Source organism: Macaca fascicularis, chromosome 1 (assembly GCF_037993035.2).
Source record: "Macaca fascicularis isolate 582-1 chromosome 1, T2T-MFA8v1.1".
NCBI classification, from domain to species: Eukaryota; Metazoa; Chordata; class Mammalia; order Primates; family Cercopithecidae; genus Macaca; species Macaca fascicularis.
The window spans coordinates 13,849,129-13,868,717 of record NC_088375.1 but is presented as its reverse complement, the minus strand read 5'-3'; the positions used below and the strand labels follow the sequence as shown (position 1 = coordinate 13,868,717).

Genomic DNA, 19,589 nt, shown 5'->3' with positions numbered 1-19,589 from the left:
AAGTTAAAAAATTAGAATACATTAGAAAATAGATTTATAACACTGATGAAAGGCTTTCTTAAGATTCAAAACTAAAATTACAAAATAAAAGGTGACCATACAACAACTAACTACATGAAAATTAAAAGCAGAGACAAAAATAAAGCAACAGGAGAAACATATGTGTAAACAGTTAATATCCAAAATATATAAAGAACACATGTCCTAAAAATAATAAAAAGATAAATCATCTCAAGAGAAAAAGGGAAAGAATAAAAGAGCCAGCAACTCAAAACAGAGAAAACACAAATGAAATTATGTTCCTTTCAATAAACATGAAAAGATGCTCCATCTCACTAGCAATCATGGGAAGAGCATATTGAAACAAGACTGAGATATTACTTTATGTCCAAATTAGCAAAAATTTTTTTAAAATGACATAAAATCTGACAAGGACTGAGAAAACAGTATCGTTTAGGAAGGCGGTTTTCATTAACTAATGAAGTTTTTAGAGTATATTTTTCTTCAACCTCTATTTCTTAGTATGTACACTACAGAAGTATTAGGATACAACAGGTATCCTAATTAAGTACCTAATTAGGTACAAAAAACATTCAATCCAGCATTTATTTTAATAGTAAGAAAACTGGTAACCTCATCAGTAAGAAAAAATAAACTAGCATATCAACTATTATAAAATATACTACTACTTTGTTTCCTGCTGGGAGCCATCTATATACACACAGTTAAAAGAAATTTCTGTTATAAAACAACATGAATATCCTTAACATTACTGAACTATAAACTTAAAAATAGGTAAGATGGGGAAAAAAAGAAATTTCTCTAAGATATACTCTGAAGTAAAAAAAAGCTAGAATTCCAATTGCATAATATATACATTAAATAATTTCAATTTTTGTTATATACACATACATATACTTTGGAAATAAATTTTTAAAAGATGTGGAAAGATAAAATCCAGTAACAGTAATAATATCTAGGGTATTAAGAAGTGAATCCAGGAAATTCCATTTTATTCGTATTAAGTTTTCTCTATGTAACTAAAAATACATTTTTAAAAGAAAATTTATTTTCTTACCTACAGTGTACCAACTCGCATCTGTTAGTTTATTGATAACAGCTTCCTGATACGCACCATCAAGATTCTTCACTTCCACAATAGCTCCCACCTAAAGTATTTTTAACATGTTAGAAAAACTTTTAAAAGGTAAATGAACAAACCAAAACCTGGGTTTTTCTTTCAATTGAGTGCATGATGGTGAAGAATAAAATGATTACTGACTTCATTTAAAAGTGCCAGCAGTTGGCGTGAGCGCAGTGGCTCACACCTGTAACCCCAGCACTTTGGGGGGGCTGAGGCGGGTGGATCACTTGAGGTCAGGAGTTAAAGACCAGCCTGGCCAACATGGTGAAACCCCGTCTTTACCAAAAATACAAAAATTGGGCAGGCGTGGTGGCAGGTGCCTGTAATTCCAACTACCCAGGAGGCTGAGTCAGGAGAATTGCTTGAACCTGGGAGGTGGAGGTTGCAGTGAGCCGAGATCGTGCCACCGCACTCCAGCCTAGGTGACAGAGCGAGACTCGGCCTCAAAAAAAAAAAAAAAAAAAAGTGCCAGCAGTTTTACCCACCAATATTTTTGTACCATCAGTGAAAATGTTAACGTAGTAACAAAGGTAAATAATTCCTAAGTACTATTATAAAGTTTTACCTTTACAACCCCCTAAAAGAGTCCTAGGAACCACCAGGGTCGGTAGATTACACTGTGAGTACCATCATCTGTGAAACTGACTGTCCTTACCCCGTATTTCCAGCCTTCTTTCAAGGAACCTCAGGAAGGAGGTTTAAATTTAAAAATTGCTCTGGGGTTTCCTTTTGGCCCTGAACCAGCCAAAGAGCACACAGTGGTTTACCCACACATTCTCTTTTAGTTTGCTCATTGGCAAAAAGTAAAACAGCATTTATTTCACTTGCCAATGAGGAAAAATGAATGCAAAGAAATAAAACTCTCCAGCTGTTAGTATGAAGGCTGATGACCCTTAAAAGATTTCATTTGCCAGTAGTGGCTCCAAAGAAGTAAGAGCTCTGATTTTTGGTTTTCTAACTTTCTCACTTTTCAGATCATCATCGAACTGACATCACTAATCCCTAGTTCATCATCTATTAATTTTGGAAAATCCATCATTTTAGTAAAGGAAATATCGTGGATTAACTAAATAAATGTAGTCAATGCTTCTTTGATGCTCATTTTATTTCTGAATAAACTGGTTTTACTACCATATCAAGTATTATTTAATATTAAATCTTTTTTGTAAGAGGCAGCATCTCATGCTATCCCCAAGTGCAGTGTGCACAATCATAACTTATTGCAACCTTGAACTCCTGGCCTCAAGCTATCCTCCCGCCTCAGCCTCCTTAGTCGCTGAGATTAAGTCTATTTTTTCTATTAGTCTTTTTAGAGAAAATTACATATTGAGTTTATCAAATCAATAACGAAATGGCCAATGAATTAAAATTACCAAGTATAATTATTTTTTCCCAAACAATCATTAGAATTAACAACGAATACATGAATTACCTTTAGTGGGCCCTTTATGTGGTCATCCTGAACTTCCACTGTTGAAGAATCATGTCTAAATGTCACCTAGAGATTATAAGTTTAATTAGCCACCAAAAATAAACCAAGCAACACAAGCTCATCAATGCACCAATTATTCATTTGTATTAAAAGAAATATAAAATAACAGCTGCCTAGTTTATACAACATCCCAATTCCTAAGTAGATTAACTAAAACAAAAAATTATTTACAAACAACTGTCCAGACCATATCTCAGCTTTCAAAAATAAAAGTAATCAATGATAGCACATCTAAATTATTAGATGTTCCACATGTCATTCTTTTTCCGTTTTTTTTTTTTAACTTTTTTCTTTTTTTGATACACAATCTCACTCTGTCGCTCAGGTTGGAAAGCCATAGCGCAATCTTGGCTCACTGCAACCTCCACCTCAGGGTTCAAGTGATTCTCCTGCCTCAACCTTTCAAGTAGCTAGGATTACAGGCACCTACCACCAGGCCGACTAATTTTTGTATTTTTAATAGAGACAGGGTTTCACCACGTTGGCCAGGCTGGTCTCAAACTCCTAAACTCAAGTGATCCGCCTGCCTCGACCTACCAGAGTGCTGGGATTACAGGTATGAGCCACCACGGCCGCTCCCACATATCATTCTTTATTTCAAAACTATCAGTTATTAATTTAGTTGTAAAATTGCTTTTCCTAAGAAATGAGAAAGAAAGATGTGGAGATTTTAGGCTATTAGGTATTATATCATCTTGTGAAGGCCTACCTTAATAATAAACAGTAGCAGCAAACACTTACTGAGATCTGAGCATCAGTCTCTAGTACCAAACATTTCATCTTCACGACAACCCTATTAGGTAGGTATGATTGTTCCCATTTTGTTGATAAGAAAACTGAGAAACAGGCCAGGTGTGGTGGCTCATCTCTGTAATCCCAGCACTTTGGGAGGCCAAGGCAGGTGGATCACCTGAGATCAGGATATGGGACCAGCCTGGCTAACATGGTGAATCCCCATCTCTACTAAAAATACAAAAATTAGCCAGGCATGGTGGCACACACCTGTTAATCCCAGCTACTCCGGAGGCTGACGCAGGAGAATCGCTTGAACCAGGAAGATGGAGGTTGCAGTGAGCCGAGATTGCATCACTGCACTCCAGCCTGGGGGACAGAGTGAGACTCCGTCTCAAAAACAAAACAAATAACAACAACAACAAAAAAAAACCCAGAAAGTGTAAGTACCTAGTCCAAGATCACTGAACCAGACATGGTGGAGCTATATTTAAAGTCTTGTTCCAGAACTTTACTGTACTCTACATCATTATAAAAATCAGAGAATGGGAAGCCAGATGTGAAAAGATTAAGTTAAAATAATGAGTCCAAATTTAAATATTTAATTAGCTGGTGAAAAACAAGATAGCTTCCACTACTCAGTATAGAAAACAGTTGTTTTCCCTATAAGGTTAAGAGTTTTTTATAGGGATTGAATCATTAACAGGGTCTTTATCAGGTTTATGTGATAATTATTTTAGGTAACAGGCAGGCTCACTCACAAACCAACTCTGAAAGGAGATGCCTTATACCCACAGCATCCCAGGCATTTCTGTGTCATACAAAAGCATTATCACACTTTATTTAAATCACATGTTTAGGTACCTGTGCCCTTCACTTAAACTATAAGCTACTTACAGATGGGGACTAGGTCTTAACACTAGAGTTTCACCTTTAGCTAGAGCTTAGTACATAGTAAATGTTCAATAAATGAAAACAGGTAGTAAAAACGTATCAACAAATTTGTTAAAAATATATTAACTTTGAAGCATAAACAAATTAAACATGTTAAGAAATATATCCCAATATCTACTGATAAAATCACGGAATTAAAAACAATTTCTCGGCCGGGCGCGGTGGCTCAAGCCTGTAATCCCAGCACTTTGGGAGGCCGAGACGGGCGGATCACGAGGTCAGGAGATCGAGACCATCCTGGCTAACACGGTGAAACCCCGTCTCTACTAAAAAATACAAAAAATTAGCCAGGTGAGGTGGCGGCGCCTGTAGTCCCGGCTACTCGGGAGGCTGAGGCAGGAGAATGGCGTAAACCCAGGAGGCGGAGCCTGCAGTGAGCTGCTATCTGGCCACTGCACCCCAGCCTGGGCGACAGAGCCAGAATCCGTCTCAAAAAAAAAAAAAAAAAATTTCTTTTTCCTTGTGTATGTGTTTTAATGGACATCACCTCCACAGAAACAAATTTTTAGGGCAGCCAAAAAAATTAAAAATAAGCTTTAGATATTCATTACTTATAAGGCACAAGGTACTCTGTGCTATCAATAGAGGTGGTAGAATCCAGTAAGAGTTTTGTTTCTTTCATTTACAGCAAGAAATGGCAGGACCGATACATGTCATTTTCCTAGTTCATTCATTAGACAGGAAATGTGCAGCTAAGGATGCAAGTTGGGGCTTAAATTCAGCCTTTGCTTTGTGGGCCAAAGCATGGGTCCTGGAGTGACACAGTTCCTGTCCAAAAAGAGTATCTTTTCTAGCTGGCATAAACTTGCTATCTGCAAGCCAAGCGCTGCTAAGGAGGCTTTCCACCAGGAGGGAGGGCTTTTGTCTGCTTCACACAAAGGTGATACATGTGCTACCAGTAGTCCTGAAAAAGTACAAAAATTGGTAAAAGGCTTTCTCTTCATCTGCAGGATAGTACCAGCAAAAAACAGTGCTCAGGGAACACCAGTGTGTGAAGCCAGAACAGGAAATGCATAGTATAAAAGCACCAACCACCAAGCATGTGGAAAATGAAGGTAGGGTGGGACCAAGACTAGACCTCTACTGGTTTATAGTTAATTTAAAGGCCTTATCACAATGGTTCCTAACAAGGAATGCAAATTAGAATCACCCAGGTAGCTTTTCCAACACATCCACACATAAAGAATACACACACAGTAAAAGCTCCAGAAGAGACTGATACCCTACATAGAAGTACAACACCTCTACAGCCTATGTAATTGGTGAAATAAAAACCAATGGTTTAAAAAGTATCTGCTAATCTAGATTATAAATTCCTTGAGGACAGATCAGGTCAGTTTCATCCTAATATCCCCATCCTCCTTCCCACATAAAAGTTCCCTGCAAAAGGTTTGTCACTCAATAAATTATTGACAAATGAATAAATGTCTATATACAAGTTCACTTGTCTGGCATTTTTCAAGGCTGATAATTTATTAAAATGGAAGCAATTACATTCCTTTTTCTACATTAAGACAAAACTCAAGTACTTTAGAAAGATGTTTCAAAAAAGGCAGAGCATAAGGAGTCAATAACTAGATGTACCTTATTTCACCGTTATCTAGGACACCATCAATTACAAGTCACATTCCAATTTTATGGCTGAAATAGAGGGGGTGAACGCCTTAAAACTGATGAACTACGGTAGTTTCAATTCTGCCATGAATTTGGCATAATGGCCTTGGAGAAATCACTAACCCTCTCTGAGCCTCATTTTTCTTGTAATAAAATGAAACAATTAAACTAGATGACTTCTAAGTTCTTTTCCAGCTCTAAAACACTATACAAACAATAAGATGTCTATAGTGAAATGGCATTCAAAATACCAACTGTGATAATCTAATTTCATTCCAATTATAATACTTTTAAAATAACAAAAAAAGCTTTGTTTTGAGGTACTTTTACAACCTTCACTCATAGAAACTTATTTTGTAGAAAAATAATTCTTAAATACACTCACCAAATAAAAGTTTAAATATTAAATGCTGAACATATAATTTATAAAATCTATAAATACTGTACCTTGACTTTGACAAGTCTTTTTGCTGTCTTGATCTTGGCTTCACAAAAGGCTCCTCTGTATTTAGCACTCACATCAGTGCCCACTGTCAAATAGGGAGGCTCATCAAGGGCCTAAAAATGCAAAGAAATATAATTAGATTTAAACTCTCTAATTCTTTCTCACAATCAGACCTCAGAATAGTGAGCCTAATCTTGTTAAGCTATAACAGTTATAAATGTGAAATGTATGTTAACAAGACCAATCTATAAAATACTATAAATTAAAAAACAAGTAAAATGTTTATCATAAAGACTATTTAAATGTACATCATATAAAATATAAAGGTATCTTATTTCCATTAAATACATATGGTCCATGATATAAATTAGATCACTCACAAGTATGCCCCTCTAGTCACTCAATTCATTCAAATATTTATTTATTCTATGACCACTTAAAGAAAAGGGACCATTGGCCAAAAGGCAGATCTTTAAACTAAAATTCGGGGGGGAGTGGGGGAGAACAAACTCTTCTAATATTTAGGCTCTATCTTAGCAGTCACCCAAATTCAGAATACCTCTGTTATATCTCTATCTAGAAAAGTCTAAGGTAGTATAGTGTAGTGCCTGGTATGGTGGCTCCTGCCTATGATCCCAGAACTTTGGAAGGCCAAGGCTGGAGGGTCACTTGAGTCTAGGAGTTTGAGACCACCCCAAGCAACATAGGAAGAACTCGTATCTACAAAATAAAAAAATAAAAATTAGCTGGCTGTGGTGCCATGCGCCTGTACTCCTAGCTACTTGGGAAACTGAAGTGGGAGGACTGCTTGAGCCCAAGAGGTCGAGACTGGAGTGAACTGTGATTGTGCCACTGAACTCTAGCCTGGGTCACAGAGTGAGACCCTGTCTCAAAAAAGCAAACAAGCCGGGCGCGGTGGCTCACGCCTGTAATCCCAGCACTTTGGGAGGCAGAGGCGGGCGGATCACAAGGTCAAGAGATCGAGACCACGGTGAAACCCCGTCTCTACTAAAAATACAAAAAATTAGCCGGGCGCGGTTGTGGGCGCCTGTAGTCCCAGCTACTCAGGAGGCTGAGGCAGGAGAATGGCGTGAACCCGGGAGGCGGAGCTTGCAGTGAGCCGAGATCGCGCCACTGCACTCCAGCCTGGGCGACAGAGCGAGACTCCGTCTCAAAAAAAAAAAAAAAAAAAAAGCAAACAAAAAATAATGTAGTATAGCATATAAGGGAGAAAAATAAGTGTATTTAAACTACTAGTGAAAACTATACGAAGAAATTCAATCTGGAAAGTTTCAAAACTTTGAAACCAAAATATCTCAAATGCTTTAATAGGAGGGATTCACTGGATATTTAGTCTTCTACCTTAACTAATATTTATGTTTCTTCAGTTGTGATTTAGTTTTTAATAGCTGCTCTCACGTTTTACAATCAGGTACATTTCTATATCTGTATTTCTAAGGAGTTCTTCTGCTTATATTAATTCCACAGCCAAAGGAAAATCATGTAAGTAGCTTTTTCCAAAGTGCTTTATAAGAAGTACCAACATCCCAGGACGTTCCACCAAAAGGAAAGGAGGCAGGAGTTGGGGGAAATTCAGTATATTGAATGAATTACTTCTCTGCCTCCACTTTGGAGATTCATAAATGTAAACTAAAAGATCTGAGAAACCCTCTAATAGAGAAAAAGATTACATTTTAACATTTCCCAATCTACTTGTCCAAAGAACTCTTTCTTTTCTCTTGACATCTATTAACATCCTACAGAAATTCCATAGAATATAAAGTGAGAAATGCTGTTACGAGTAATAATTAAAGAATCAATTTCATTTAGATTTTAAAATAAATTTTCCCCTAAAGGTTGTGGCTATCATACAGAGTCATCTCTCTCCCAAAGAAAGGGAACGATAGTCTAGCACTGTAACAGAAGCGCCCACAATTGCATCAGGCCTCCACAGCGGCCGCCCGGCTCACAGCCCATGTATTTCATAAAAAGGAAACTCAAAACATGCCAGTTATGCAATTTTTAAAATCAACTTAGGAAAATGCCTATTCATCAGTTCATTTATACCATAATAGGAATATACCCTCACAGAAAGATAATCATTTCTGTACTAATACTTTTTAATTGTTTTATATTGTTAAATACGACTTAATAACTTTACATTGCTGTTGTACCTACTGAATAAATGCATTTCTACTTTACCTACCTGTCTTAGGTCTCTTAAAATATCATTTTCCCTGGCCAAAATTATGGTTACATTCCAGGCATACTAGTGGCTTTATTTTAGCAAGAATATGAAGGAGACTCACAGCACTTTGCTCCAAAATCATAAAAATGGCCACGCATTGGAGGTCACACCTGTAATCCCAGCAATTTGGGAGGCCGAAGCAGGAGGACTGCTTGAGCCCAGGAGTTCGAGATCAGCCCAAGCAACATAGAAAGATCCTATCTCAATTATTTTAAAAAAAAAAAACTTTTATTATAAGGATGGGAAGATTACGTACAGCCCAAGTGATAATGTGTTTGTTAATGTAACTGTGGTAATCATAAAACATGCATCAATTCATCATGTTGCACATACTGAATATGTTCAAGCTTTACTTGTCAATTACATTTTTTTTTTTTTTTTTTTTTTTTTTTTGAGACGGAGTCTCGCTCTGTCGCCCAGGCTGGAGTGCAGTGGCACTATCTCGGCTCACTGCAAGCTCCGCCTCCCGGGTTTACGCCATTCTCCTGCCTCAGCCTCCCGAGTAGCTGGGACTACAGGCGCCCGCCACCTCGCCCGGCTAATTTTTTTGTATTTTTAGTAGAGACGGGGTTTCACTGTGTTAGCCAGGATGGTCTCGATCTCCTGACCTCGTGATCCGCCCGTCTCGGCCTCCCAAAGTGCTGGGATTACAGGCTTGAGCCACCGCGCCCGGTCTCAATTAAATATTTTTTAAAGGCCGGGCGTGGTGGCTCAAGCCTGTAATCCCAGCACTTTGGGAGGCTGAGACGGGCGGATCACGAGGTCAGGAGATCGAGACCATCCTGGCTAACACAGTGAAACCCCGTCTCTACTAAAAAATTTTTAAAAAAACTAGCCGGGCGAGGTGGCGGGCGCCTGTAGTCCCAGCTACTCGGGAGGCTGAGGCAGGAGAATGGCGTAAACCCAGGAGGCGAAGCTTGCAGTGAGCTGAGATCCGGCCACTGCACTCCAGCCTGGGCAACAGAGCAAGACTCTGTCTCAAAAAAAAAAAAAAAAAAAAAAAAATTTTTTAAATGTTTTAAAGAGAGAAAAAAAATTTAAGGAAATTTCAATTCACTCTGTGGTTCAATTGGTACTGGGTATTACTGCTATAAAAACTCAAATGATAGGGCAGTCTTCATGACTACAGGCTCATAACTTTCCACAATTTGCAACCTCCTCTATTAACGCATTCTGCCATACTAGTCAGTAAAATTTTATTTTGAGAGGCAAACAGTATAGTTAAAAATAAAATTGATGAGGAAACTGAAATTATGAAACATAGAAGAGAACAATAAATCAACTAAAAGTTGCACATTTGTACCTACTGAGGAACATATAAATATTTAGGAATTGATACACTTTAAAATTTTCAATAGATAATTCTGAACAAAAATAGGGTATAGAACAGTAACATCTTCAGACTATTAGTATTCAGAAACCCATTTGCATATTCTTTTCATTAACATTCACAGACACTAGCAACATTTCAACTACAGCAAACTGTAGATTTGCTTATTGGGCAAATTTATTAAAGCTGAATTTAAGAAAGGGGATTTCCGTCCCGCAAATTAAGCCCATTGCACATCTTCAACAACATAAAAATCCATGTTGACAGAAGAAGGGTATTAATTACTTCAAATTATTGTGGGGCAAATCATGCTTCTGAAGGGTAATATTTTCTTTCCTTCATGCTAGAACACATGAAAAGGAATTACAAGGCATATAAAGAAAATGCCTTTAGAAAGACTTGCAGAGGGAGGGCTGGGCGCGGGGCTCACGCCTGTAATCCCACCACTTTGGGAGGCCGAGGCGGGCGAATCATGAGGTCAGGAGATCGAGACCATCCTGGCTAACACGGTGAAACCCCATCTCTATTAAAAAAAAAAAAATTGCCGGGCGCGGTGGCTCAAGCCTGTAATCCCAGCACTTTGGGAGGCCGAGACGGGCGGATCACGAGGTCAGGAGTTCGAGACCATCCTGGCTAACACGGTGAAACCCCGTCTCTACTAAAAAATACAAAAAACTAGCCGGGCGAGGTGGTGGGCGCCTGTAGTCCCGGCTACTCGGGAGGCTGAGGCAGGAGAATGGCGTAAAAACCCGGGAGGCGGAGCTTGCAGTGAGCTGAGATCCGGCCACTGCACTCCACCCTGGGCGACACAGCGAGACTCCGTCTCAAAAAAAAAAAAAAAAAAATTAGCCGGGCATGGTGGCGGACACCTGTAGTTAACTACTCAGTAGGCTAAGGCAGGAGAATGGCGTGAACCTGGGAGGCGGAGCTTGCAGTGAACTGAGATCGTGCCACTGCACTCCAGCCTGGGTGACAGAGTGAGACACTGTCTCAAAAAAAAAAAAAAGACAGACTTGCAGGAAAAAAAAAAGAAAGACAGACTTGTGGAAGGACACTAAAGTCTGATAAAAGCTGCTAAAACTGAAACACATTATGAGAGCAGTGTTAATTTGTTATAAAGAGCACAGAAAAAGCAATGATCTGTGTTCTGATCTTACTGCTGCCACCTCTATTTATTATACATCATCTCAGGTAAGTTACTTTTCTGTTCCTAAATTCTCATTTAGCACAATAATTTGAATCTCTCTTTTTTTTTTTTTTTTTTTTTTGAGACGGAGTCTTGCTCTGTCGCCCAGGCTGGAGTACAGTGGCCAGATCTCAGCTCACTGCAAGCTCCGCCTCCCAAGTTTACGCCATTCTCCTGCCTCAGCCTCCCAAGTAGCTGGGACTACAGGCGCCCGCCACCTCGCCCGGCTAGATTTTTGTATTTTTTAGTAGAGACGGGGTTTCACCATGTTAGCCAGGATGGTCTCGATCTCCTGACCTCATGATCCGCCCGTCTCGGCCTCCCAAAGTGCTGGGATTACAGGCTTGAGCCACCGTGCCAGGCCAATAATTTGAATCTTACACATAATTGTTTAGCAAGCCTATGTCAAAGCATTGACATTACAAAGGTGGACAGAATGGGAACCTTTGAGACATATATAATCATCTAGAATGAAACTATCGAACTATTTTTAAATGCCAACCAAAATATGAATGAGACTTTACACAGAAACCCAAATCAAATCTGTAACTGAGGTGGTCAGATTTCAGTATATCATTTTAGGTGGGCATAAGGTATCACTCTATCATTAGTTTAACATGAGGTAATGGAGCAGACTGATTAATAGCACAGGCTTTCAAAGCAGAGAGGCAAGGTCCTAATCCAAGCTCTACTCCTTACACCAACTAGATGAGTTTTTGTAGGCTACTGAACCTCTCTAAGCTTCAGCTGCCACATCCAAAAAACAGAGTCAATATTAGAAAGCACTCCATTGTGATGTCTGAGGTAGTCAGCTAGGAAGTTATAATATTATGAAACACTTCATGTGGACAAACAAGTCATTTTATCATGGAAATTCAGATTTGGTTCCCTTCCTTATTTCTTAATATTCAAGGGGCAAAACCACATTTTGGCTGGGCAAGGTGGCTCATGCCTGTAATCCCAGCACTTTGGGGGGCCAAGGCAGGTGGATTAACTGAAAGTCAGGAGTTGAGACCAGCCTGGCCAACATGGTGAAACCCCATCTCTAGTTAAAATATAAAAATTTAGCCAGATGTGGTGGCGGGTGCCTGTAATCCCAGCTACACGGGAGGCTGAAGCAGGAGAACTGCTTGATCTCAGGAGGCGGAGGTTGCAGTGAGCCGAGATCGTGCCATTGCACTCCAGCCTGGGCGACAAGAGGGAAACTTCATCTCAAAAATAAATAAATAAATAAATAATAAAAATAAAAAACATTTTAGGCTGGGCACGGTGGCTCATGCCTATAATCCCAGCACTTTGGGAGGCTGAGGCAGGTGGATCATGAGGTCAGGCATTCGAGACCAGCCTGACCAACATCGTGAAACTCTCTCTCTACTAAAAATACAAAACATTAGCTGGGTGTGGTGGCGGGCACCTGCAATCCCAGCTACTCGGAAGGCTGAAGCAGGAGAATCACTTGAACCTGGGAGGTGGAGATTGCAGTGAGCCAAGACTATGCCACTGCACTCCAGCCCAGGCGACAGTGTGAGACTCCGTCTCAAAAAAATAAAATAAAATAAAAAGTCAGCATAATACAGTAATTAAGAGTACGGGTTCCCAAGCCAAGCACAGTGGCTCACACCTGTAACCCCAGCACTTTGGGAGGCCTAAGAGAGAGGACTGCTTGAGCCCAGGAGTCCAAAACCAGACTGGGCAACATGGCAAAACCCTATTTTTACAAAAAATACAAAAATTAGCCAAGCATGGTGGCACCTGCTGGTAGTCCTGACTATGAGGAAGGCTATGGTGGGAGGACCACTTTAAGCCCGAAAGGCTGAGGTTGCAGTGAGCAGAGATCACACCACTGCACTCCAGCCTGGGCGACATTGAGACCTTGTCTCAAAAAAAAAAAAGAAAAGAAAAAAAAAGGGTATACGTTCCTAAACTAGATGTCTAGGTTCAAATCTATCCCTTAGTAGTGAGGTGACCTTGGGCTAAGCCACTTAGCTTAAGGCCTCAGCATACAATAACAGTTCTGTCACAAGGATGAGGAGTAAGATGGTACACATAAAATGCTTAGAAGAGGGCCCAGCACACATTGCCAAATAAAGGCAATTATTTTTACTTTACAACCTGGGAGGCAATTGTTATAAAAAAAAAAAAAAAAGTTTAAGTCTATATACAAATGGGTTAAATCATAAAAAAATTCCCATATAAATAGAGCAGATGCCAATGTAATTGTGTATAAATTGTGTATATATGTGGGGGACGAGGAGTTCCTTTAAAATATTTTCTCCCTCATTCAATCCAGACATGAAGTAATCATGTTGAATTCTAGCGGCAAGAGAATGAATCTTAAATCTTTGTGGGGATGCTCCATAACAAAGTGTATCACGACCCCTTAGTGTACCAAGACTGCACCAGTATTTTGAGGCTAATTTACTTTGGTTCAATTGAGAGACATACAAAGGATTATGTCGGCAGGTTAACTAAGATTCTTCTGACCAAGACCAATCCTGGTAAGTATGCATGTCTATCTATACGTAGCCAGAAAACAAACAACTCTTGCCTTTTCTTTTTGCTCTGCTTCTCTAATTCTGATCAATAGTATGGATCATCTCAGAGGCTAAATAAGATGTTTTTATGTAGCACCTCCATGCCAAAAAGGAAATTAAACTACTAAATTACCATCCCTTTCTTGAACAAACAGAACAGTTTTCTGGTTGCCAAGGCAACAGCTACCTCATAGTTTTCCAGCATTGCTTAAATAATTATTTTCCTAGCCAGTCTACAAAACGTCCTAACTGGCACCTAAAAACCACTGAATTCCATGGGAACACTAAAAAGCATAAGCCATTTTAAAATTAGCTATTAGTGGATAATAATCCTTCAAGATGCCAAAATGCCAAGGAAGCACAGAAGTGCACAAATGAATCAACAGTAATCTCTAATGTGTCTTTGGGCTGCAGCATATAAAACACATAAATTAAGTTTTAGAAAGACAATAGTTAAATCAAATCTTCAAATGGCTGGCTAACACACTGACTAGGAAATATTCAATTATTCGAGATGTTTTTTAAAAAACAAAACATGCTAGGTGACATTTTATTGAGGTAGTTTCTTTTAAAAAGTAAGGGATTCAAATTGGTTACAGTGCCAATGTAGCCAAAAGAATCAGAAAACAAGAGTATTAAATTTGATCATAAAAACCATCAGTAGGCTGGGTGCAGTGGCTCACGCCTATAATCCCAGCACTTTGGGAGACCAAGGTGTGTGGATTGTTTGAGCTCAGGAGTTCGAGACCAGCCTGGGTAACAGGGTGAAACCCCGTCTCTACCAGAAATACAAAAATTAGCCAGGCATAGTGGCATACGTGTATGGTCCCAACCACTAGGGAGGCTGAGGTGGGAGGATTGCTAGAGCTCAGGAAGTGGAGGCTGCAGTGAGCCATGATTGCAACACGGCACTCCAGTCTTGACAGAGCAAGTCTGTCAAAAAACAAAACATTTATATACTAAAGGGTGTACCATTTAAAAAGCAAGCTTAAAATGCACCATTTAGTTGGGGGGAATATAAAAACAATGAATACATCGAGGAAATGATGAAAACCATGGCCGGGCGTGGTGGCTCACACCTGTAATCCTAGCACTTTGGGAGGCGAGGTGGGCGGCTCACGAGGTCAAGAGATCGAGACCACCCTGGCTAAAACGGTGAAACCCGTCTCTACTAAAAATACAAAAAATTAGCCAGGCATGGTGGCAGGCGCCTGTAGTCCCAGCTACTCGGGAGGCTGAGGTAGGAGAATGGTGTGAACCCGGGAGGCGGAGCTTGCAGTGAGCCGAGATCGCGCCACTGTACTCCAGCCTGGGCAACAAAGCAAGACTCCGTCTCAAAAAAAAAAAAAGAAAAAGAAAAAAGAAAACCATGCAATATAACTTCAAAATATTCTCTGGGGCCATTTCTTCTCTCCCTTTTCATGTTGCACTAAGGACATGGATTTGTTGTGAAGGGGTAAAGGTTGAAGAGGCACAAGGACAGAAGCTGAATATACAAGGCAGTGAAGAGGAGGCCTGGGGGAACCACACGGAGGTACAGTCCTGTGGCTGAGGACATGGGTGAGAGCTGAATAGGGAGAGAGGAGATGAGCAGCAAGGCTGGAAGATCCATTACCCGGACCAAATAAATAAACAGACTAATCAAGTAAGTAAATACACTGAATATAGTGGGGGCCATGTTTTTCACTCCAAAGAAGTTAAAATAGAAGGAAGGGAGTGATCTCGGCTCACTGCAACCTCTGCCTCCCAGGTTCAAGCGATTCTCCTGCCTCAGCCTGCCAAGTAGCTGGTATTACAGGCACTCTCCACCATGCCCAGCTAATTAGTAGAGACGGGGTTTCGACATGTTGGTCAGGCTGGTCTCGAACTCCTGACCTCGTGATCCACCCCCGCCTTGGCCCACGTCTTGATTTCTAAATAACTCTCTCCATTAAAAGGTATTAGGATCCTTAGAAAAATGGTTGATTTCAAGGTTGGACAGAGAAAAGCTCAAGAAGAATCTGAAACATCTTGTATCAGAAAGTAAAGAAATGGTGCGACTAATGATAGGGACATTTCAAAGGGACACAGAAAGCATCTTGAAGGGGTTTTCCTCTTACTGGCCAAATGGGGGAAAGTTTGAGCATAAAATAAATATTATTTGTTCTATTATCTCTTTAGGGATATATCAACTTAAGATCTGTGTATTCCACAGTAAATTAATTATATCTCACTTTAAAAAGTTGGTAACAAATTACAATTCATTCAGTAAAAATGAAATCCATGAATCCATATTGACAAGAATGAATGAATTAATGAATGTTTTAAAATGTAGAAAAGATAAAGTTTTTCCTTATACTAAACTGTTAACAACTGTAACAGAACTGATAGAGAATCAACGTTTGGCAACCATCATAAAGGTAGCTGATTCAGAGAGTTATCAAAAGATGCTAAGCTGGACAGGTAGTTTGATGAACAGAATATTCGCATCATCTTTGAATACTACTGAATTATTTTTAGTGGTGTAATTGTGTGACGTTATGCACTGTAGTATCTAAAGAGCAACCTTTCTGTGGTATATCTGCCAAGAGTAACTGGAAATGAGAAAAAGATAGACAGACCAAAAAGTTGAAGTTATTCTGTTCTATTTATTAGGAATTACACACTGGAGTACAATGGGTGACAGAACATGGTGTTTTAAGCTTGTTCTTACAAAAGTTTGAAGATGATAATGAGTACATATGTATACATATATGTATATAACACATATTATATGAGTGTGTGTATATATATAGATATATACATACATATACAAATCTGTGTATCTCTCTCTGTATACACACACAGAGAGAAAAAGACAAATTAGATACACAGCAAACGACATCGAATGTTAACAACTGGTCAGTCTGGTGAAGGAGATTACATGAACTATTTATACGGCACATTTGGAATTATTTGAAAATAAATTATTTTGTAAAGTAATATATATTTATTGTGCATTTGCATATTTTTCTATTAATTATCTATTTATATTCTTTACCCATCTTTCTGAATTACTCGTTTTTGTTTTGTTTGTTTGTTTGTTTTACTGGATTGTAAGAGTTACTGCATATTTTAAAACTCAACCGTGGCCAGGTGCAGTGCCTCACACCTGTAATTCCAATATTTTGGGAGGCCGAGGCGGGCGGATCACAAGGTCAGGAGATCGAGACCATCTTGGCTAACACAGGGAAACCCTGTCTCTACTAAACATACAAAAATATTAGTCGGGCCTCATGGCAGGTGCCTGCAGTCCCAGCCACTCAGGAGGCTGAGGCAGGAGAATGGTGTGAACCCAGGAGGCGGTGCTTGCATGAGCCAAGATCACGCCACTGCACTCCAGCCTGGGAGACAGAGAGACTCCATCTCAAAAAACAAAACAAAACAAAACAAAATCTCAACCACTTCCCAAAACACGAAAATCTGTGGATGCTATCTATATTTCTTAATATCCTTCTTCTAATTTTTTAAAGTTTATTTTTGGTTTTCTACATGGTCCTACTGTGTATCTTCTTAAAATTTAAGTTACTTGAGGAGACAAAACCACAAGTTACTTATAAGCAAATTTTAGATCCACATCTAGTAGCAAGAGGGATATCCGCATAGTCACAAATATTAACAGAAGAGTATCTGCATGCTCCTGGAAATTTAAGTAACTCCAAAGAAATATTCTAACTAGAATTTTCTGCCTCAGCAAACAGGTGAGAGAGAAATTGGGAGAGACATTATTAAAAGCCTACTATATTTAAGGCACTGTTCTAAGTATTAAAAAAGGAAAGGAGCTTTCTCATGTAACACAGCCAATCTACTTTGCCTTGAGAAGAGGTTGTCATCTTGGTAGTGAGATCACAATCATATTCAAATGCAAATGAATCTTCTTTGGAGTAACAGCACTCTCAGAACATAAACTTTCATGATATGGAAATTAGAGGAGCCTACTGGAGGATTCAGGCAGTTCAAAATTCAGAATACAAAGAGAAATAGAAACTGGCATTGTTGTGGCTTAATGTATCTGGGCATGTTGGTAACAACTACTGGCATGGATTAGAAGGCAACAAGTACAACATTTTTTAATATAACAAGTCACTAAAGACAGCATCTGGAGAACATTTATAAGAGTTTGATTTTTTTAAAAAATCCTTAAAATCCCTACTGGGCCAGGCCTGTAATCCCAGCACTTTGGGAGGCCAAGGCAGGAGGACCACTTGAGCCCAGGAGTTTGAGATGAGCCTGGGCAACATAGCAAGACTTCATCTCTACAAATAATTTTGAAAAATAAGCCAGATGTGATGGTGAACACTTATGGTCCCAGCTACTAAGGAGGCTGAGGTGGGAGAACTGCTTGAGTCCAGGAGGTTGTGGCTGCAGTGACTCCATCATTGCACTCCAGCCTGGAGGACCAAGTTAAAAAAATAATAGGTCGGATGCCATGGCTCATGCCTATAATCACAACACTTTGGGAGGCCAAGATGGGCGGATCACCTGAGGTCAGGAATTTGAGTCCAGCCTGGCCAACATGGTGAAAGCCAGTCTCTACTAAAAATACAAAACTTAGCCAGGCATGGTGGTAGGTACCTGTAATCCCAGCTACTCGGGAGGCTGAGGCAGGAGAATCACTTGGACTTGGGAGGCGGAGATTGCAGTGAGCCGAGTTTGCACCACTGCACTCCAGCCTGGGCAACAAAAGTGAAACTCAGTCTCAAAAAATAAAATAAATAATAATAATAATCTGGCCGGGCATGGTGACTCACACCTGTAATCCCAGCACTTTGGGAGGCCAAGGTGGGCAGATCATGTGAGGTAAGCAGTTTGAGACCAGCCTGGCCAACACAGTGAAACCCTGTCTCTAATAAAAATAAAAAAAAGTAGCTGGCCGTGGTGGCAGGCACCTGTAATGCCAGCTACTCGGGGGTTGAGTCATGAGAATCACTTAAACCCGCGAGGCAGAGACTGCAGTGACCCGAGATCACGCCACTGCACTCCAGCCTGGGCAACAGAGCGAGACTCCATCTCAAAATAAATAAATAAATTAATTAATAATAATAATCCCCATCAAGTTTTTAATCGTGTTTTATATCCTCAAGAATATGAATTTGAAAGAAGCCATCAACAAGAAACATCAATCTTTAATCACCTGAAAACCTAACAATCACTTGTCTAGTGACCAAAAGAAACTGACCCACACAATATGTATTAAATACTAAGTCGGCCGGGCGCGGTGGCTCAAGCCTGTAATCCCAGCACTTTGGGAGGCCGAGACGGGCGGATCACGAGGTCAGGAGATCGAGACCATCCTGGCTAACACAGTGAAACCCCGTCTCTACTAAAAATACAAAAACTTAGCCGGGCGAGGTGGCAGGCGCCTGTAGTCCCAGCTACTCGGGAGGCTGAGGCAGGAGAATGGCGTGAACCCGGGAGGCGGAGCTTGCAGTGAGCTGAGATCCGGCCACTGCACTCCAGCCTGGGTGACAGAGCGAGACTCCGTCTCAAAAAAAAAAAAAAAAAAAAAAAAAAAAAATACTAAGTCACAAAATTCTAGATTCAGAACACTACTGTAGTAAGCCCTTTGGTAAATGATGCTAAATACTCATTGCTGTAACACTATATACTGACTTTCCTTTTCCCTAATATACCAACATTTTGTAAAAGTGATCATTTTATACCATATTTTAATGATTCCTATCTGTCCTCTAGACTGAGCTACTTAAGGTAGAAATAGTGTCTTATTCACCTTTGAATGTCCTGGTCCTAGAATAGTACCTACATATAGAAGAAATTCATGAGATAATTTTTAACACAAAAAGATTAGACATTAGTTAAGCTCTGCTAAATGAGATTCCTCTTAACTTGATTATTTGTATTTCAAAAATACCTCATATTGAGAAGCATCTT

The 19,589-nt window shown here is 39.7% G+C and overlaps 1 protein-coding gene across 11 annotated transcripts in view; it reads right to left on the bottom strand.

The window, feature by feature from the left end:
• Window positions 1-19,589, bottom strand: part of ARID4B (AT-rich interaction domain 4B) — a 167,294-nt gene that overhangs the window by 91,447 nt on the left and 56,258 nt on the right. For all 11 annotated transcript variants that reach the window (XR_012435173.1, XR_012435161.1, XR_010581889.1 and 8 more), the window contains 3 exons: window positions 6,384-6,494; window positions 2,577-2,642; window positions 1,079-1,169 (listed from right to left, as the gene is read on the bottom strand). Coding sequence is in view for 6 of the 11 variants with exons in the window: in XM_065531603.1 (XP_065387675.1) it covers window positions 1,079-1,169; window positions 2,577-2,642; window positions 6,384-6,494 (268 nt within the window). In the remaining 5 variants the exon portion in view is untranslated. The remainder of the gene's footprint in view (window positions 1-1,078; window positions 1,170-2,576; window positions 2,643-6,383; window positions 6,495-19,589) is intronic.